The 22,865-nt window shown below is 43.5% G+C and overlaps 1 protein-coding gene across 2 annotated transcripts; it reads right to left on the reverse strand.

Annotated features, from left to right (window-relative positions):
* Positions 1–18,802, reverse strand: LOC135570127 (uncharacterized). 2 transcript variants are annotated; one of them, XM_065016197.1, is made up of 5 exons: positions 18,731–18,802; positions 14,655–14,843; positions 855–971; positions 495–579; positions 1–366 (listed from the first exon to the last, which is right to left on the reverse strand). In XM_065016197.1, the coding sequence occupies exons 2-5, from the start codon at positions 14,825–14,827 to the stop codon at positions 109–111; spliced, it is 633 nt and encodes a 210-aa protein (XP_064872269.1). In that variant the 5' UTR covers positions 14,828–14,843; positions 18,731–18,802; the 3' UTR covers positions 1–108. The 2 variants fall into 2 exon arrangements, with proteins under 2 accessions (XP_064872269.1, XP_064872270.1); XM_065016198.1 differs by lacking the exon at positions 18,731–18,802 and having other exon boundaries at positions 14,655–15,009.
* Between the last annotated feature and the right edge of the window lie 4,063 nt (positions 18,803–22,865).

Genomic DNA, 22,865 nt, shown 5'->3' on the forward strand with positions numbered 1-22,865 from the left:
GCTTCTTGATGAGGTCATTAGGTGTTGTGTTAAGGCTGCTACAATATCATTGAGTTACACAGCTACTTTAGCTGTACTTTAGCTACAGCTTTTAAATGTTATAAAACATCATTCAACATGAGGCAGACAGATCTTACATTTCTCCAGTGTGTCAGCAAGCTCCTTCTGGTTCATTTTCCTCAGGACGTGCAGTGTGATCTTCAGAGCCCCCTCTCTGGCACTGCTCTCCTGCTTCTCATCTTCAGCATCCACCACTTCCTTATCCTGCTTCTGACTCTCAAAGCCTTCTGGGAGTTCTGGACTAAGAATCCTCTTGAACATCTTCAGCTCGTTCCTCACAAATGTCATAATTTTCTCTTCAAGCAACTGAAATAAATCAAATAAATAAGTTTAGCAAGAGACAAAATGCTTTCTCATTAACACATTAAAGAATGATTGACAGATCAACTTTACTTGAGGTAAAAAAAACAAATGTACATAACAGGACCACATACACTGAATATGGAGGCCAGGTCTGTTTGATGACTCTGGGAAGACTGACAACTGAGAATCTCTGACTCTGATCTCTCCTGCTGGTTTCTGTGGACAAAACATGAGATTACATCTCTTCATCCAGGGAGTACACACACACACACACACACACACACACACACACACACACACACACACACATACACACACACACAGAGTGAATGTTGTGTTTGTTTAATATTGTTTTAGGACTATGAAAATTGACAAAATCATTAGCCTATGGATTATGAAAACAACAACAATAAATGGGAAAATGGAAGAGGAGAAATTACTAGAGACCGTGTTGTTTAACTCACTGACCATGACCCATGAGTTCTTCTTACCTTTGTTCAGTAGAAAAGTCTCCCTCTCTAAACTCTATAGGATGACGCAAAGACTTGTCACTCTTCATAGACACACAGCTGGGTACAGGGGAGGCTGGTCTCTCCTGCTTGATTGGACTTCAACACAACAGAGACAAACATTACATCTCTCATCTACTCTGAGCTCAGATGGGGAAACATAAGAAGTGTTTCATTCTATAACGTTTAAACGCTTTAAATTCATGTTCAGATATTTATATTTATCAATTTTCAGAAATGTTCGTAAATGAGCTTTTATTGTTTAAAGAAGTTATGTTTATGTTAATATGTTATGTTTTTTTTGCTAAATGAGGGTACCTGCTTCTATAAATCAATGAGGAGATGCAGCGCGAATTGCGTCACAAATAGAACTGACTTCTAGACGCTCGTTGGCGCGAGCAGTGTGTCATGTTTAATGACGAAATTAATTTAGCAACGCGAGCGTTGTAGTCAGTCTGTCAGCCCCGCTAAAAGGCTGGTGTCGTTACTCTGCCTTCTCCGGGGGCATGTTGAGGTAAATTTACTAACCAGGAGGGTTGAATGATGTAATTTATTGGAGGGCTGGAAGACGCACTCTCGAGGTTGTTAACTCACAATATCAGATATTAAGATGATTTTTATAATGAATGTATACTGAGGTTGAAGTTCTGACTAGTGATTATTTACCCGGTGTTCAATACCTGCTATTGAGGCGCCCTGAAAATAATATTCAAAGTTCGGTCCTTGGACACAGAGGTTTAAACACTAAAGTTACCGTCCATCTAGTGAAGAGAGGAGAACCGGACAGAGGTAGCCAGCATCCGTCAACGAGAGAGGAGAAGCCTCACCGGGATTTAACAGGTGGAAGAAACAACCGGGGAGCTCCATCGGTCCACAAGAAATGCAGACAGCCAGTGATGATGTAGTGGTAGCTATGGTAACTAGGATGCTGCTGGTAGAGTAGCTAGCTAGCTTACCGAGCTGTACCGAATGGCTAGGATAACTAGGATGCTGCTGGTAGAGTAGCTAACTAGAGTACCGAGCTGTACCGACTAGCTAGCAGGTTGTTCGTCTGTACCTCGTCTCGATGATGATGAATCCGGTGAACCACAAAATGAAACAAGGATAGAGAGTGAAAAGGATATGGCTTCACTCATACTGTCTCTGACCGTAACGAAAAAAGCAAATTGAACAGTAAACTGTCTCAACACTGTAACAAACTCCGTCGTTATTCCCCAAGATCACCTCAGTCCACTCTGCGCGTAACCAGACAATCTCCTTGGCGCCACACTGAACGTGGACGCGGACAGTTCTGTACGGGGACGCGGATAGTTCTGTACGGGGACGCAGATAGTTTTGTACGAGGATGCAGACAGTTCTGTACGGGGATGAGGACAGTTCTGTACGGGGATGAGGACAGTTCTGTACGGGACGCGGACAGTTCTGTAAGGGGACGCGGACAGTTCTTTTCGGGGACAGTTCTGTACGGGGACGAGGACAGTTCTGTACTGGGACGCGGACAGTTTTGTACGGGGACGCGAACAGTTCTGTACGGGGACGCGGACAGTTCTGTACGGGATGAGGACAGTTCTGTACGGGGACGCGGACAGTTCTGTACGGGGACGCGGACAGTTCTGTACGGGGATGAGGACAGTTCTGTACGGGGACGCGGACAGTTCTGTACGGGGACAGTTCTGTACAGGGACGCGGACAGTTTTGTACGGGGACGCGAACAGTTCTGTACGGGGACGCGGACAGTTCTGTACGGGGATGAGGACAGTTCTGTATGGGAAGTGGACAGTTCTGTATGGGGACGCGGACAGTTCTGTACGGGGACACGGACAGTTCTGTACGGGGATGAGGACAGTTCTGTACGGGGACGCGGACAGTTCTGTACGGGGACAGTTCTGTACAGGGACGCGGACAGTTCTGTACGGGGACACGGACAGTTCTGTACAGGGACAGTTCTGTATGGGACGCGGACAGTTCTGTACGGGGACGCGGACAGTTCTGTACGGGGATGAGGACAGTTCTGTACAGCGACGCGGACAGTTCTGTACGGAGACAGTTCTGTACAGGGACGCGGACAGTTTTGTGCGGGGGCGCGAACAGTTCTGTACGGCGACGCGGACAGTTCTGTACGGGGATGAGGACAGTTCTGTATGGGACGCGGACAGTTCTGTACGGGGACGCGGACAGTTCTGTACGGGGACGCGGACAGTTCTGTACGGGGATGAGGACAGTTCTGTACGGGGACGCGGACAGTTCTGTACGGGGACAGTTCTGTACAGGGACGCGGACAGTTCTGTACGGGGACGCGGACAGTTCTGTACAGGGACAGTTCTGTACGGGGACTGTTTGTACGGGTACGCGGACAGTTCTGTACTGGGACGCGGACAGTTCTGTATGGTGAAAGTTCTGTATGGGGGACAGTTCTGTACGGGGACGCGGACAGTTCTGTACGGGGACAGTTCTGTACGGGGACAGTTCTGTACGGGGACACGGACAGTTCTGTACGGGGACGCGGACAGTTCTGTACGGGGACAGTTCTGTACAGGGACGAGGACAGTTCTGTACGGGGACGCGGACAGTTCTGTACGGGGACGCGGACTGTTCTGTACGGGGACAGTTCTGTACGGGGACAGTTCAATACGGGGACGCGGACAGTTCTGTACGGGGACGAGGACAGTTCTGTACAGGGACGTGGACAGTTCTGTACGGGGACGCGGACAGTTCTGTACAGGGACGAGGACAGTTCTGTACAGGGACGTGGACAGTTCTGTACGGGGACAGTTCTATACGGGGACGAGGACAGTTCTGTACAGGGACAGTTCTGTACGGGGACGCGGACAGTTCTGTACGGGGACGCGGACAGTTCTGTACGGGGACAGTTCTGTACGGGGACAGTTCTGTACGGGGACAGTTCTGTACAGGGACGCGGACAGTTCTGTACGGGGACAGTTCTGTACGGGGACAGTTCTGTACGGGGACAGTTCTGTACGGGGACGCGGACAGTTCTGTACGGGGACAGTTCTGTACAGGGACGAGGACAGTTCTGTACAGGGACGTGCACAGTTCTGTACGGGGACGCGGACAGTTCTGTACGGGGACGCGGACAGTTCTGTACGGGGACGAGGACAGTTCTGTACAGGGACAGTTCAATACGGGGACGCGGACAGTTCTGTACGGGGACGAGGACAGTTCTGTACAGGGACGTGGACAGTTCTGTACGGGGACGCGGACAGTTCTGTACGTGGACAGTTCTGTACGGGGACAGTTCTGTACAGGGACGAGGACAGTTCTGTACTGGGACGTGGACAGTTCTGTACGGGGACGCGGACAGTTCTGTACGGGGACGCGGACTGTTCTGTACGGGGACAGTTCTGTACGGGGACAGTTCAATACGGGGACGCGGACAGTTCTGTACGGGGACGAGGACAGTTCTGTACAGGGATGTGGACAGTTCTGTACGGGGACGCGGACAGTTCTGTACGGGGACGCGGACAGTTCTGTACGGGGACAGTTCTGTACGGGGACAGTTCTGTACGGGGACGCGGACAGTTCTGTACGGGGACAGTTCTGTACAGGGACGAGGACAGTTCTGTACAGGGACGTGGACAGTTCTGTATGGGGACGCGGACAGTTCTGTACGGGGACAGTTCTGTACAGGGACGAGGACAGTTCTGTACAGGGACGTGGACAGTTCTGTACGGGGACAGTTCTATACGGGGACGCGGACAGTTCTGTACGGGGACGCGGACAGTTCTGTACAGGGACAGTTCTGTACGGGGACTGTTTGTACGGGTACGCGGACAGTTCTGTACTGGGACGCGGACAGTTCTGTATGGTGAAAGTTCTGTACGGGGACAGTTCTGTACGGGGACAGTTCTGTACGGGGACACGGACAGTTCTGTACGGGGACGCGGACAGTTCTGTACGGGGACAGTTCTGTACAGGGACGAGGACAGTTCTGTACGGGGACGCGGACAGTTCTGTACGGGGACGCGGACTGTTCTGTACGGGGACAGTTCTGTACGGGGACAGTTCAATACGGGGACGCGGACAGTTCTGTACGGGGACGAGGACAGTTCTGTACAGGGACGTGGACAGTTCTGTACGGGGACGCGGACAGTTCTGTACGGGGACAGTTCTGTACAGGGACGAGGACAGTTCTGTACAGGGACGTGGACAGTTCTGTACGGGGACAGTTCTATACGGGGACGAGGACAGTTCTGTACAGGGACAGTTCTGTACGGGGACGCGGACAGTTCTGTACGGGGACGCGGACAGTTCTGTACGGGACAGTTCTGTACGGGACAGTTCTGTAGGGGACAGTTCTCTGTACAGGGACGCGGACAGTTCTGTACAGGGACACAGTTCTGTACGGGGACAGTTCTGTCGGGGACAGTTCTGTACGGGGACGCGGACAGTTCTGTACGGGGACAGTTCTGTACAGGGACGAGGACAGTTCTGTACAGGGATGTGGACAGTTCTGTACGGGGACGCGGACAGTTCTGTACGGGGACGCGGACAGTTCTGTACGGAGACGAGGACAGTTCTGTACAGGGACAGTTCAATACGGGGACGCGGACAGTTCTGTACGGGGACGTGGACAGTTCTGTACGGGGACGCGGACAGTTCTGTACGGGACGTGGACAGTTCTGTGCAGGGGACGAGGACAGTTCTGGGACAGTTCTGTACAGGGACGAGGACAGTTCTGTACTGGGACGTGGACAGTTCTGTACGGGGACGCGGACAGTTCTGTACGGGGACGCGGACTGTTCTGTACGGGGACAGTTCTGTACGGGGACAGTTCAATACGGGGACGCGGACAGTTCTGTACGGGGACGAGGACAGTTCTGTACAGGGATGTGGACAGTTCTGTACGGGGACGCGGACAGTTCTGTACGGGGACGCGGACAGTTCTGTACGGGGACAGTTCTGTACGGGGACAGTTCTGTACGGGGACAGTTCTGTATGGGGACGCGGACAGTTCTGTACGGGGACAGTTCTGTACAGGGACGAGGACAGTTCTGTACAGGGACGTGGACAGTTCTGTACAGGGACGTGGACAGTTCTGTACGGGGACGCGGGACTGTTCTGTACGGGGAGCGGACTGTTCTGTACGGGGGACAGTTCTGTACGGGGACAGTTCAATACGGGGACGCTGTGGACAGTTCTGTACGGGGACAGTTCTGTACGGGGACAGTTCTGTACGGGTACGCGAACAGTTCTGTACGGGGACGCGGACAGTTCTGTACGGGGACAGTTCTGTACGGGACGCGAACAGTTCTGTACGGGGATGAGAACAGTTCTGTACGGGGATGAGGACAGTTCTGTACGGGACAGGGGACAGTTCTGGACGGGACAGTTCTGTACGGGGACGGGACAGTTCTGTACGGGGACCCGGACAGTTCTGTCTGACAGTTCTGTACGACGGGACGGGGGACAGTTCTGTACAGGGACGAGGACAGTTCTGTACAGGGACGTGGACAGTTCTGTACGGGGACGCGGACAGTTCTGTACGGGACGCGGACTGTTCTGTACGGGGACAGTTCTGTACGGGGACAGTTCTGGGGACGCGGACAGTTCTGTGGGGGACAGTTCTGTACGGGGACAGTTCAATACGGGGACGCGGACTGTTCTGTACCGGGGGACAGTTCTGTACGGGGACGAGGACAGTTCTGTACGGGGACGCGGACAGTTCTGTACAGGGGACAGTTCTGTACGGGGACAGTTCAATACGGGGACGCGGACTGTTCTGTACGGGGACAGTTCTGTACGGGGACAGTTCAATACGGGGACGCGGACAGTTCTGTACGGGACAGTTCTGTACGGGGACAGTTCAATTCGGGGACGCGGACAGTTCTGTACGGGACAGTTCTGTACGGGGACAGTTCAATGCACGGGACAGTTCTGCGGACAGTTCTGTTCTGGGACGAGGACAGTTCTGTACAGGGACGTGGACAGTTCTGTACGGGGACGCGGACAGTTCTGTACGGGGCGTTCTGGACTGTTCTGTACGGGGACAGTTTTGTACGGGGACAGTTCTGTACGGGTGCGGAACAGTTCTGTACGGGGATGAGGACAGTTCTGTACGGGGATGAACACAGTTCTGTACGGGGATGAGGACAGTTCTGTATGGGGATGAGAACAGTTCTGTACGGGGATGAGAACAGTTCTGTACGGGGATGAGGACAGTTCTGTACGGGGACCCGGACAGTTCTGTACGGGGACAGTTCTGTACAGGGACGAGGACAGTTCTGTACAGGGACGTGGACAGTTCTGTACGGGGACGCGGACAGTTCTGTACGGGGACGCGGACTGTTCTGTACGGGGACAGTTCTGTACGGGGACAGTTCAATACGGGGACGCGGACAGTTCTGTACGGGGACAGTTCTGTACGGGGACAGTTCAATACGGGGACGCGGACTGTTCTGTACGGGGACAGTTCAATACGGGGACGCGGACAGTTCTGTACGGGGACGCGGACTGTTCTGTACGGGGACAGTTCTGTACGGGGACAGTTCAATACGGGGACGCGGACTGTTCTGTACGGGGACAGTTCTGTACGGGGACAGTTCAATACGGGGACGCGGACAGTTCTGTACGGGACAGTTCTGTACGGGACAGTTCAATACGGGGACGCGGACTGTTCTGTACGGGACAGTTCTGTACGGGGACAGTTCAATACGGGGACGGACAGTTCTGTACGGGGACGAGGACAGTTCTGTACAGGGACGTGGACAGTTCTGTACGGGACGCGGACAGTTCTGTACGGGACGCGGACTGTTCTGTACGGGGACAGTTTTGTACGGGGACAGTTCTGTACGGGTACGCGAACAGTTCTGTACGGGGATGAGGACAGTTCTGTACGGGGATGAACACAGTTCTGTACGGGGATGAGGACAGTTCTGTATGGGGATGAGAACAGTTCTGTACGGGGATGAGAACAGTTCTGTACGGGGATGAGGACAGTTCTGTACGGGGATGAGGACAGTTCTGTACGGGGACGAGGACAGTTCTGTACGGGGATGAGGACAGTTCTGTACGGGGATGAGGACCGTTCTGTACGGGGATGAGGACAGTTCTGTACGCGGACAGTTCTGTACGGGGATGAGGACAGTTCTGTACGGGGACGAGGACAGTTCTGTACGGGGACGAGGACAGTTCTGTACGGGGACGAGGACAGTTCTGTACGGGGACGAGGACAGTTCTGTATGGGGATGAGGACAGTTCTTTTCGGGGACGCGGACAGTTCTGTACAGGGACGAGGACAGTTCTGTACGGGGATGAGGACAGTTCTGTACGGGGACGCGGACAGTTCTGTACGGGGACGAGGACAGTTCTGTACGGGGACGACGACAGTTCTGTACGGGGATGTATGTATGTTCAGTACTGAGTCAATGTGCATGTAGTTGAGGTGCAGGGTACCAGGCTCTGGATAAGAGCGTCTGCTAAATGACTTAAATGTAAATGTAGTTGAGGTAATAATGAGACTATAAGGAGTACCAGTACTGAGTCAATGTGCAGGGTACCAGGTAGTTGAGGTAATAATGAGACTATAAGGAGAACCAGTACTGAGTCAATGTGCAGGGTACCAGGTAGTTGAGGTAATAATCAGACTATAAGGAGTACCAGTACTGAGGCAATGTACAGGGGTACCAGGTAGTTGAGGTAATAATTAGGCTATAAGGAGTACCAGTACTGAGTCAATGTGCAGGGTACCAGGTAGTTGAGGCAATAATGAGGATATAAGGAGTACCAGTACTGAGTCAATGTGCAGGGTACCAGGTAGTTGAGGTAATAATGAGACTATAAGGAGTACCAGTACTGAGTCAATGTGCAGGGTACCAGGTAGTTGAGGTAATAATGAGACTATAAGGAGAACCAGTACTGAGTCAATGTGCAGGGTACCAGGTAGTTGAGGTAATAATGAGACTATAAGGAGAACCAGTACTGAGTCAATGTGCAGGGTACCAGGTAGTTGAGGTAATAATGAGACTATAAGGAGAACCAGTACTGAGTCAATGTGCAGGGTACCAGGTAGTTGAGGTAATAATGAGACTATAAGGAGAACCAGTACTGAGTCAATGTGCAGGGTACCAGGTAGTTGAGGTAATAATGAGACTATAAGGAGTACTGGGATGCGGACATACCTAGGGTTAGGGGTTAAGGGACGCGGACAGTTCTGTACGGGGACACGGACAGTTCCAGAACGCGGACATGAGCAGTGCAACACAATCAACTAAACCCAGTCTTTACAGTGGGTTACATTAGTAATATTCATTTTTTATTATTATGTAAAACAAACATTCTACGTTGTTTTATAACATTATGTTGAGATCTGGGACCATGTTCACACAGTGTCTCAGAGTAGAACATTGGTCGTATAAGTGCTGAGAATAAAGACATCTTACACTTATGGGTATAAGTGGGTGGGTAACTATGCATGAAGTCTCTAATCCCACCTAGTCGGCAGATATTTAGGACACCTCGTGAGCTGTCCTAAGTAGTTAAGAGTTAACAGCAGGTGTCCTAAGTAGTTAAGAGTTAACAGCAGGTGTCCTAAGTAGTTAAGAGTTAACAGCAGGTGTCCTAAGTAGTTAAGAGTTAACAGCAGCTGTCCTAAGTAGTTAAGAGTTAACAGCGGGTGTCCTAAGTAGTTAAGAGTTAACAGCAGCTGTCCTTAGTAGTTAAGAGTTAACAGCAGGTGTCCTTAGTAGTTAAGAGTTAACAGCAGGTGTCCTAAGTAGTTAAGAGTTAACAGCAGGTGTCCTAAGTAGTTAAGAGTTAACAGCAGGTGTCCTTAGTAGTTAAGAGTTAACAGCAGGTGTCCTAAGTAGTTAAGAGTTAACAGCAGGTGTCCTTAGTAGTTAATAGTTAACAGCAGCTGTCCTTAGTAGTTAAGAGTTAACAACAGGTGTCCTAAGTAGTTAAGAGTTAACATCAGGTGTCCTAAGTAGTTAAGAGTTAACAGCAGGTGTCCTAAGTAGTTAAGAGTTAACAGCAGGTGTCCTTAGTAGTTAAGAGTTAACAGCAGCTGTCCTTAGTAGTTAAGAGTTAACAGCAGGTGTCCTAAGTAGTTAAGAGTTAACAGCAGCTGTCCTAAGTAGTTAAGACTTAACAGCAGCTGTCCTAAGTAGTTAAGAGTTAACAGCAGGTGTCCTAAGTAGTTAAGAGTAACAGCAGCTGTCCTAAGTAGTTAAGAGTTAACAGCAGCTGTCCTAAGTAGTTAAGAGTTAACAGCAGGTGTCCTAAGTAGTTAAGAGTTAACAGCAGCTGTCCTAAGTAGTTAAGAGTTAACAGCAGGTGTCCTAAGTAGTTAAGAGTTAACAGCAGGTGTCCTAAGTAGTTAAGAGTTAACAGCAGCTGTCCTAAGTAGTTAAGAGTTAACAGCAGGTGTCCTGAGTAGTTAAGAGTTAACAGCAGCTGTCCTGTAGTTAAGAGTTAACAGCAGGTGTCCTAAGTAGTTAAGAGTTAACAGCAGGTGTCCTAAGTAGTTAAGAGTTAACAGCAGCTGTCCTAAGTAGTTAAGAGTTAACAGCAGCTGTCCTAAGTAGTTAAGAGTTAACAGCAGGTGTCCTAAGTAGTTAAGAGTTAACAGCAGGTGTCCTAAGTAGTTAAGAGTTAACAGCAGCTGTCCTAAGTAGTTAAGAGTTAACAGCAGGTGTCCTAAGTAGTTAAGAGTTAACAGCAGGTGTCCTAAGTAGTTAAGAGTTAACAGCAGCTGTTCTAAGTTAACAGCAGGTGTCCTAAGTAGTAAAGAGTTAACAGCAGGTGTCTTGATAATACTATAGAATAATGCAGTGAGTCAGTGGTTCCTGCTCCACATGTAATTGCATTGTAGTAGTTAAAAGAATGTTTTATATTTCTATATGATCAATCCATTAATAATATAGACCAACATGCAACAGTATGTCTTGTGCTTTTGGCAATGATTTATGTATTATAATTATGTATAACTAGTGATACCATGTATAGCATTTTGTCTTCATTTTGGCAGATTAACTCATGTTTTCACCCAGTGGCTAAGGAGGAGGAGACCTGGACTTGTGCCCTAAAGTTGAAAATGTGCTATTTGCTAACTGTTGGGCTGCATGATGTCATTTATTGACGGGCTGGAAGACGCACTCTGTCTTTTCTATTCCGAGGTTGTTTATAAGCAATATCAGATATTAAGGTGATTTTTATAATGAATGTATACTAAGGTTGAGGTTTTGACTAGTGATTATTTACCTGGGATTCAATACCTGCTATAGTCACTTTTTCTCACCCAAAAGCAACACAGCCCTAATAGGAGATATACAGCTAACTAAAGTAATGAGACCATTTTAGAAAACCATTTTAGAAAACCACATAGTCTGTGGTTGCATGCTATTGTATGTCCATCATATTGCTGCTTGTAGACTATAACTGATGCTTCATGGTCCATCATATTGCTACTTGTAGACTATAACTGATGCTTCGTGGTCCATCATATTGCTGCTTGTAGCCTATAACTGATGCTTCATGGTCCATCATATTGCTGCTCGTAGCCTATAACTGATGCTTCATGGTCCATCATATTGCTGCTTGTAGCCTATAACTGATGCTTTGTGGTCTTATGCTGCCATCTATTGGACATTTTGCAATTCAAAGTTATTAATTCACCTACAGACGTTGGTGGGGCAGCTGAGAAATAAAGAGTATTTTTCTTGTTAATAATTCCTTAGATCAGTCTCAAACCTGCCCCATCTACCCAAGCCAATTGCTAGACTTTCACATAGAGGTTACTTGGTCACACAGTTCAAACCACATTTGAAAAATAAAACACGTGGCTTGTTGATCAAGTGTTCTGCCTTGCAATAATAAATATAATAAAATAACAAAACAAAAACAGCAAAATGCTGAGACAGGTTTTGATTAACAAAATAATCAGTGCTAATTAATACCATAGTGGTATTTACTAACTTAATATTATTACTAAAACAGTTTCTAAAATAATTAGGGTTAAGGTTAATGCTAAAATAGGTCATACGTAGGGATAGATGCTGATGTAAAAAGGGCTTGATAAATACATTTGATTGATTGTTAGGCTCAGGGTTTTTAAGGTAAAAAACAGTATGGGTTTATAGGTCTCTTGCTCCTCCCTGTGGCCTTCTGTAGGTACTACATAACTCATTCAGGACAACTGCTAGGCTCATAATCTGAAGTAGCAACTGCGTCAGATCTACAAATCAGTGAGCTACACCTGTCCATTTGTTTTCTAACTCAGTGAAACTGCGCAGCTTTCACTCAATCCGATGTCTACGAACGAACATTTCGATGCTTGCCAAATTACCCAGCAGCCATTTAAACAACAAGTAGTCAAAAAAAGTGTTATTTCTTAATTATAAAATGTATTCTGGCTGTTTAAATTGGCCACATCTTGAAAAAGAGGACAGTGACATACATTTTGTTTAGGTTCTATAACTTTTTCTGAAAACAAATATGCTTAACCATGACCAGAAAATGTTTAAGGTTTAGCACTGTGGGTCACCATTTAAATTAAAGCTATGCATGAGGTCTCTAGTCCCACCTAGTCAGCAGATATTTGGGACACCTCGTGAGCTGTCCTAAGTAGTTAAGAGTTAACAGCAGGTGTCTTGATAATACTATAGAATAATGCAGTGGTTCCTGTTCAACATGTAATTGTTTTGGAGCAGGTAAAAATAATGTTTTATATTTCTATATGATCAATCCATTAATAATATAGACCAACATGCAACAGTATGTCTTGTGCTTTTGGCAATGATTTATGTATAATAATTACAATAAGTCATACCATTTATGTCTGCACAGCATTGTGTCTACATTTTGGCACATTCTCCCAGTGGATAAGGAGTTGGTGTTGTGGCCAAAGGTGGCTGGTTCAAATCCCGGGCCGGGCGCTGGAAAAACCCACCAGAAGTGATCTGATGACTGGAAGGCTGCGTGATTCACATCCTCTAAACATTAACCTTCCGTTGATCAGAACTCCAGAGGTTCTTCTTCACTGAACCCAAATATATATATAATGTTTTAGTGGTTCCATATATTAAGGAAGTGATAGAAGCCTTTATGGTTCTATAAGGAACCTTATTTTCTGAGAGTGTAAAATAATAAACACGTTTTTCTTTTGATTATTTAATTATCTACATCATGTTATTTCAAGTTCTCCCTTTGGAGCACAACATCATGTTGTTAAATAATAATCCTAAATTGTACATGGCTATAAATTGGGCAGTTGAAGGCGTCTGGGGTGTAATATGTGTTCAATGAATATGAACATTGTATGCAACGTTGTAGGCAACATTATTGGCAGGGACTTGATACCTACTATGCCAAAGATATTTAGAGTTGTTAAATGGAAGTGAAGAGTGTTGATCAACGGAAGTGTTGATATAACGGTTATATTGTCTAAAAGACGCATTTCATTATATTAGTCAATAATTAAGAGCAGGCAAAGTGGTCGTGTCATGTGGAAATTCTATCAAATGTCTAACATTGCAACGAGTACAGTCAGGGTGCTGAGGAACCCCTGCAGAATCTCCACAGACCCCGGATTGAGAACCCCTGCAGTACCTCCACAGACCCCGGTTTGAGAACCCCTGCAGTACCTCCACAGACCCCGGTTTGAGAACCCCTGCAGTACCTCCACAGACCCCAGATTGAGAACCCCTGCAGTACCACTGCCGACCCCGGATTGAGAACCCATGCAGTACCTCCCCAGACCCCGGATTGAGAACCCCTGCAGTACCTTCACAGACACCGGATTGAGAACCCCTGCAGTACCTCCACAGACCCCGGTTTGAGAACCCCTGCAGTACCTCCACAGACCCCGGATTGAGAACCCCTGCAGTACCTCCACAGACCCCGGATTGAGAACCCCTGCAGTACCTCCACAGACCCCGGATTGAGAACCCCTGCAGTACCTCCCCAGACCCCGGATTGAGAACCCCTGCAGTTCCTCCACAGACCCCGGATTGAGAACCCCTACAGTACCTCCACAGACCCCGGATTGAGAACCCCTACAGAACCTCCACAGACCCCGGATTGAGAACCCCTGCAGTACCTCCACAGACCCCGGATTGAGAACCCCTGCAGTACCTCCACAGACCCCGGATTGAGAACCCCTGCAGTACCTCCACAGACCCCGGATTGAGAACCCCTGCAGTACCTCCACAGACCCCGGATTGAGAACCCCTGCAGTACCTCCACAGACCCCGGATTGAGAACCCCTGCAGTACCTCCCAGACCCCGCCAGTTCCTCCACAGACCCCGATTGAGAACCCTACAGTACCTCCACAGACCCCGGATTGAGAACCCCTAAGAACCTCCACAGACCTTGAGAACCCCTGCAGACCTCCACAGACCCCGGATTGAGAACCCCTGCAGTACCTCCACAGACCCCGGATTGAGACCTGCAGTACCTCCACAGACCCCGGATTGAGAACCCCTGCAGTACCTCCACAGACCCCGGATTGAGAACCCCTGCAGTACCTCCACAGACCCCGGATTGAGAACCCCTGCAGTACCTCCACAGACCCCGGATTGAGAACCCTGATTTAGCAGATGCTCTTATCCAGAGTGATTTACAGAAAGTGCTTTCATCTTAATTAAGATAGCTATGTGAATATATATATATATGTATATATATTTATATAAATACCCATCTAAAATCTATTAGTTAAAAATCTGTAATATTGAAGGTACCCATAAGCAACCATTTCTGATTAAAAAACAAATGTGAACATTTTGGAAATAAATTCATAATAATGATATCAAAAATTGTCATCTCACCTCTTAGCTTTGGTGTCATGTTCCCCTGAGAGACTCATTTTAGAGGCAGGGCCCCCCTCCTCTCTCTCCCCAGAGAGACTCATTTTAGAGGCAGGGCCCCCCTCCTCTCTCTCCTCAGAGTGTCTCATTTTGGAGGCAGGGCCCCCCTCCTCTCTCTCCCCAGAGAGACTCATTTTTGAGCACTGACCCCTAAACAGAGATCCAAAATGTTGGTTGTGGTTAACACAGTAATTATTTAATGTTAATTGTTATCATTTATTAATTTTCTCTTATAAAACATTTACTAACAGACACAGAAACAATCAGATGATTTAATGCAATCACATGAAAACGTAGTTGTGACATTTCATCTCCATGGTAACTGTCAATAATAATAATAAGTCACTGTTTGTTAAGGTAGTTCTAGACAGTACAGCAACAATAATAATAATAATAATAATAAGTCACTGTTTGTTAAGGTAGTTATAGACAGTACAGCAACAATAATAATAATAATAATGTTGTTGTCTTTCACTGTTTGTTCTAAGGTAGTTAATAGACAGTAAAACAGCATGACAATAATAATAATAATAAGTAACTGTTTGTTAAGGTAGTTATAGACAGTACAACAATAACAACTAATAATAATAATAAGTAACTGTTTGTTAAGGTAGTTATAGACAGTACAACAATAATAATAATAATGTAAGTCACTGTTTGTTAAGGTAGTTATAGACATGTACAGTAACAATAATAATAATAATAATAATTATAATAATAATAATAAGTCACTGTTTGTTAAGGTAGTTATTAGACAGTAGACTAGGTTATAATAATAATAATAATAATAATAATAATAATAATAATAATCACTGTTTGTTAAGGTAGTTATAGACAGTACAGCAACAATTATAATAATAATAATAATAATAATGTCACTGTTTGTTAAGGTAATAATAATAATAATAATGTATAGTCACTGTTTGTTAAGGTAGTTATAGACAGTACAGCAACTAATAATAATAATAATAATGTCACTGTTTGTTAAGGTTGTTATAGACAGTACAACAACAATAATAATAATAATAATAAGTAATGTTTGTTAATAGTTTATAACAGTAAGTACAACAACAATGTAGGTAGTTATAGACAATAACAATAATAATAATAAGTCACTGTTTGTTAAGGTAGTTATAGACAGTACAGCAATAATAATAATAATAATAATAAGTCACTGTTTGTTAAGGTAGTTATAGACAGTACAGCAACAATAATAATAATAATAATAATAATAATAATAATCACTGTTTGTTAAGGTAGTTATAGACAGTACAACAATAATAATATAATAATAATAATAATAATAACTAGGTTATAATGTCACTGTTTGTTAAGGTAGTTATAGACAGTAAGCAACAATAATAATAATAATAAGTAAAGGTAGTTATAGACAGTACAGTAATAATAATAATAATAATAATAAGTCACTGTTTGTTAAGGTAGTTATAGACAGTACAGCAACAATAATAATAATAATAATAATAAGTCACTGTTTGTTAAGGTAGTTCTAGACAGTACAGCAACAATAATAATAATAATAATAATAATAATAAGTCACTGTTTGTTAAGGTAGTTATAGACAGTACAGCAATGTATAGTAGTGGGTTGTTAAGTGAAATGTTATATTACAGATAATAATAATAATAATAAGTCACTGTTTGTTAAGGTAGTTATAGACAGTACAGCAACACAAGGCCATGTCTCACACTTGTTTTTATTCACTAACAGTAGGCTATTTATTGTCTTTCAGTCTGTTATTTTCTAAATGTATCTGAGAATATAGACAGAAGGGCTAAAACAGACATGAATGATCTGAGGGGGAAATCATTGATCCATTCAGAAAGGTTTCATATCTAAAGTAGACTAGGTTATAATGTATAGTAGTGGATTGTTAGTGATATGTAGATGTTATATTATGTAAAGTAGACTAGGTTATAATGTATAGTAGTGGGTTGTTAGTGATATGTTATATTATGTAAAGTAGACTAGGTTATAATGTATAGTAGTGGGTTGTTAGTGATATGTAGATTTTATATTATGTAAAGTAGACTAGGTTATAATGTATAGTAGTGGGTTGTTAGTGATATGTAGATGTTATATTATGTAAAGTAGACTAGGTTATAATGTATAGTAGTGGGTTGTTAGTGATATGTAGATGTTATATTATGTAAAGTAGACTAGGTTATAATGTATAGTAGTGGGTTGTTAGTGATATGTTATATTATGTAAAGTAGACTAGGTTATAATGTATAGTAGGGGGTTGTTAGTGATATGTAGATGTTATATTATGTAAAGTAGACTAGGTTATAATGTATAGTAGTGGGTTGTTAGTGATATGTAGATGTTATATTATATAAAGTAGACTAGGTTATAATGTATAGTAGTGGGTTGTTAGTGATATGTAGATGTTATATTATGTAAAGCAGACTAGGTTATAATGTATAGTAGTGGGTTGTTAGTGATATGTAGATGTTATATTATGTAAAGCAGACTAGGTTATAATGTATAGCAGTGGGTTGTTAGTGATATGTAGATGTTATATTATATAAAGTAGACTAGGTTATAATGTATAGTAGTGGGTTGTTAGTGATATGTAGATGTTATATTATGTAAAGTAGACTAGGTTATAATGTATAGTAGTGGGTTGTTAGTGATGTGTAGATGTTATATTATGTAACGTAGACTAGGTTATAATGTATAGTAGTGGGTTGTTAGTGATATGTAGATGTTATATTATGTAAAGTAGACTAGGTTATAATGTATAGTAGTGGGTTGTTAGTGATGTGTTATATTATGTAAAGTAGACTAGGTTATAATGTATAGTAGTGGGTTGTTAGTGATATGTTATATTATGTAAAGTAGACTAGGTTATAATGTATAGTAGTGGGTTGTTAGTGATATGTAGATGTTATATTATGTAAAGTAGACTAGGTTATAATGTACAGTAGTGGGTTGTTAGTGATATGTAGATGTTATATTATGTAAAGTAGGCTAGGTTATAATGTATAGTAGTGGGTTGTTAGTGATATGTAGATGTTATATTATGTAAAGTAGACTAGGTTATAATGTATAGTAGTGGGTTGTTAGTGATATGTTATATTATGTAAAGTAGACTAGGTTATAATGTATAATAGTGGGTTGGTAGTGATATGTAGATGTTATATTATGTAAAGTAGACTAGGTTATAATGTATAGTAGTGGGTTGTTAGTGATATGTAGATGTTATATTATGTAAAGTAGACTAGGTTATAATGTATAGTAGTGGGTTGTTAGTGATGTGCAGATGTTATATTATGTAAAGTAGACTAGGTTATAATGTATAGTAGTGGGTTGTTAGTGATATATAGATGTTATATTATGTAAAGTAGACTAGGTTATAATGTATAGTAGTGGGTTGTTAGTGAAATGCAGATCAAGGTCTATACCTATGGCTATAGCCTACATATCATAGATGACCAGTCTAAACCTGTTCAGATCAGTTCACATAATGTTATAGTCCTACCAGTAGCAGGACAGAGAATGTACTGTATATAACCTACATATCATAGATGACCAGTCTAAACCTGTTCAGATCAGTTCACATAATGTTATAGTCCTTCCAGTAGCAGGACAGAGAATGTACTGTATATAACCTACATATCATAGATGACCAGCCTAAACCTGTTCAGATCAGTTCACATAATGTTATAGTCCTACCAGTAGCAGGACAGAGAATGTACTGTATATAACCTACATATCATAGATGACCAGTCTAAACCTGTTCAGATCAGTTCACAGAGACCATCAGGTTTATCAGCATGATAAGTGATCATAGCTCCAACCTACTCTGACTATTTAATGTCTGACATCGACTAACCTTATAATAGTGTGTAGAAAGCCAAGACCAACGAGAGTTTGCCCATCTTTCCTACGTCTCAACACATTTATCTGACTTCTAATGTACTGAGAAATATGTGTCACAGTTTCAACAGCCATTTTATAACTGCGTAGGCTACAAACATACTTTTAATTTCATATGAGGAAATCACATAACTTACAGTCACTGGTGCAGCCGTCTGTTTTCTTACAGATGAAGTAGCTTTCATAGGCAACTCATTCAACCAGCCTAAACAACAGTAAATAAAAGATGTCAAATGGTCAAAGGAGAACACATGAAAGACAGGTATTTTGCTACAGATGTAGGATCTTAATTTGAGACAGTTTACTGAAGCAGAAAAATTATGTGGATTATAATTAACATTTTAAAGCGGAAAGGTGGAAATGACAAACTTCAGAAGCATTTTAAAACATCAAATACACTGCAAGTTTTAGTTTTCCTGCAACAGGGTGATCAAATTAAGATCCTACATCTGTACAGAGATGATGTCTTTATCTGAAAAAGGAAGTTTGAGTTATTAGCAATGAAGTTGCAACTGTCAGCTGCTGTAAACCTAAGTGATTGGATGTTATAGACCCCAATCTGAACAGTTTCTTCCCCGTGGTTACAGCCTTTAGCTCTATGCTCAGTCTACCTAGTTCAATATATTGTTGTACGTAAACTTTGTGCAAACTCCACCGCCTGTATTCTGTCTCTTAATGTTTTCTTTGACTAGCAGCACCATGTCACCATGTTAAATAATGTGTTCAGATGTAGGATCTTTCCAACTCTGAGGACATGTCATTGTGATGTCATTTATTACATTACAACCTGTTGATGAAGGCAACTAGAAGGCTGAACCCAGAAGACAACTCTAAATCAACACTTACTGATGTTATCCTAAAATCCTTTCAATCGTATTATTGTGTCTCTTTGTTCAATGAATGTCGAGCCTGTGCTGTTAATATAGTTGAAAACAGCAGGCAGGGAGGTCAACACCCTGTGTGCTGTTAATATAGTTGAAAACAGCAGGCAGGGAGGTCAACACCCTACAGGCAGCCTGTGCTGTTAATATAGTTGAAAACAGCAGGCCTGGCAGCCTGTGCTGTTAATATAGTTGAAAACAGCAGGCAGGGAGGTCAACACCCTACAGGCAGCCTGTGCTGTTAATATAGTTGAAAACAGCAGGCAGGGAGGTCAACACCCTACAGGCAGCCTGTGCTGTTAATATAGTTGAAAACAGCAGGCAGGGAGGTCAACACCCTACAGGCAGCCTGTGCTGTTAATATAGTTGAAAACAGCAGGCAGGGAGGTCAACACCCTACAGGCAGCCTGTGCTGTTAATATAGTTGAAAACAGCAGGCAGGGAGGTCAACACCCTACAGGCAGCCTGTGCTGTTAATATAGTTGAAAACAGCAGGCAGGGAGGTCAACACCCTACAGGCAGCCTGTGCTGTTAATATAGTTGAAAACAGCAGGCAGGAGGTCAGGCAGCCTGTGCTGTTAACAGCCAGGGAGGTCAACACCCTACAGGCAGCCTGTGCTGTTAATATAGTTGAAAACAGCAGGCAGGGAGGTCAACACCCTACAGGCAGCCTGTGCTGTTAATATAGTTGAAAACAGCAGGCAGGGAGGTCAACACCCTACAGGCAGCCTGTGCTGTTAATATAGTTGAAAACAGCAGGCAGGGAGGTCAACACCCTACAGGCAGCCTGTGCTGTTAATATAGTTGAAAACAGCAGGCAGGGAGGTCAACACCCTACAGGCAGCCTGTGCTGTTAATATAGTTGAAAACAGCAGGCAGGGAGGTCAACACCCTACAGGCAGCCTGTGCTGTTAATATAGTTGAAAACAGCAGGCAGGGAGGTCAACACCCTACAGGCAGCCTGTGCTGTTAATATAGTTGAAAACAGCAGGCAGGGAGGTCAACACCCTACAGGCAGCCTGTGCTGTTAATATAGTTGAAAACAGCAGGCAGGGAGGTCAACACCCTACAGGCAGCCTGTGCTGTTAATATAGTTGAAAACAGCAGGCAGGGAGGTCAACACCCTACAGGCAGCCTGTGCTGTTAATATAGTTGAAAACAGCGGGCAGGGAGGTCAACACCCTACGTATTGCACCAATAGGGTTAACCCACATGGTGGGAATTGTTACCTGGCTCACACAAAAGCATGTCTCAGACACCACTTCTGACACCAATGTAGCAAACAGCGGGGCAGGGAAGTGAACCCAGGTTGCATGTGTTAAAGGCCAAAAACCTACGCATCGCGCCATTGGCATCAATTGGGTAACTTGGTTGGAATTGTGACGTGGCTCATATAGTGAGGATCACTACACTATAGTGGAACTATGATACAATTACATTATCATATGAAATGTAGAGATCACTACACTATAGTGGAACTATGATACAATTACATCATCATATGAAATGTAGAGGAACTATGATATAATTACATTATCATATGAAATGTAGAGGTTCACTACACTATAGAGGAACTATGATACAATTACATTATCATATGAAATGTAGAGATCACTACACTATAGTGGAACTATGATATAATTACATTATCATATGAAATGTTAAATGTACAATTACATTATCATATGAAATGTTAAAGGAACTATAATATATGAATATTGATATATTGAAATTTGATGTGAACTATAATATCCAGTCAGCTCCATGTTGTATGATTAAACTGACACCAACCTGTCTCAGTAGAAGTAGACTGTTAGGAGTGTTTTACTGTCATTCACTATACTAACATTACACCAGACATTTAATGTATCTACTGTTAGGAGTGTTTTACTGTCATTCACTATACTAACATTACACCAGACATTTAATTTATCTACTGTTAGGAGTGTTTTACTTCACTATACTAACATTACACCAGACATTTAATTTATCTACTGTTAGGAGTGTTTTACTTCACTATACTAACATTACACCATACATTTATTGTATCTACTGTTAGGAGTGTTTTACTTCACTATACTAACATTACACCAGACATTTAATTTGTCTACTGTTAGGAGTGTTATACTTCACTATACTAACATTACACCAGACATTTAATGTCTCTACACACTTTATAATAATCCCTGGGAAGATTCTAGCCTTGTAGCCTGAATTCACAACCAGAACATGTCAAGTCATTGAGATATTTTCTGTTCTGTTCTGTATATTCTAATGGATGAGGCCTGAGCTGGAATGTGAAGCTAACTGAACCTGGCTATTTTTAGAAAACCAGTATATCTGGCTAGTATCATAGTTTACCCCTCAAGCTACGTTCAGGTTTCAGCATCAGGCAGGTATCAACATGCCGAGTTGTAGGCTACAACCTGGGTTGTATTCATTAGTTTACTCCACAGCCAACAGTTTTAAAATGTTGCTGTCACGCCCTGACCACAGAGAGCCCTTGGTTCTCTATGGTGTTGTAGATCAAGGCATGACTAGGGGGGTGTTCTAGTTTTCCTATTTCTATGTTGGTGTTTTTGGTATGGTTCCCAATTAAAAGGCAGCCGATTATGACCTAAACAGTTCACTGTAAACGCTGTACAACGTGACCTAAACAGTTCAATGTAAACGCTGTACAATGTGACCTAAACAGTTCACTGTAAACGCTGTACAATGTGACCTAAACAGTTCACTGTAAACGCTGTACAATGTGACCTAAACAGTTCACTGTAAACGCTGTACAATGTGACCTAAACAGTTCACTGTAAACGCTGTACAACGTGACCTAAACAGTTCACTGTAAACGCTGTACAATGTGACCTAAACAGTTCACTGTAAACGCTGTACAATGTGACCTAAACAGTTCACTGTAAACGCTGTACAATGTGACCTAAACAGTTCACTGTAAACGCTGTACAATGTGACCTAAACAGTTCACTGTAAACGCTGTACAATGTGACCTAAACAGTTCACTGTAAACGCTGTACAACGTGACCTAAACAGTTCACTGTAAACGCTGTACAATGTGACCTAAACAGTTCACTGTAAACGCTGTACAACATGACCTAAACAGTTCACTGTAAACGCTGTACATCGTGACTTAAACAGTTCACTGTAAACGCTGTACAATGTGACCTAAACAGTTCACTGTAAACGCTGTACAATGTGACCTAAACAGTTCACTGTAAACGCTGTACAATGTGACCTAAACAGTTCACTGTAAACGCTGTACAACGTGACCTAAACAGTTCACTGTAAACGCTGTACAATGTGACCTAAACAGTTCACTGTAAACGCTGTACAATGTGACCTAAACGGTTTCTGTTGCCAAGTGTTTTGCTACGGTGGG

Source organism: Oncorhynchus nerka, unplaced genomic scaffold (assembly GCF_034236695.1).
Source record: "Oncorhynchus nerka isolate Pitt River unplaced genomic scaffold, Oner_Uvic_2.0 unplaced_scaffold_1088, whole genome shotgun sequence".
Lineage (NCBI taxonomy): Eukaryota > Metazoa > Chordata > Actinopteri > Salmoniformes > Salmonidae > Oncorhynchus > Oncorhynchus nerka.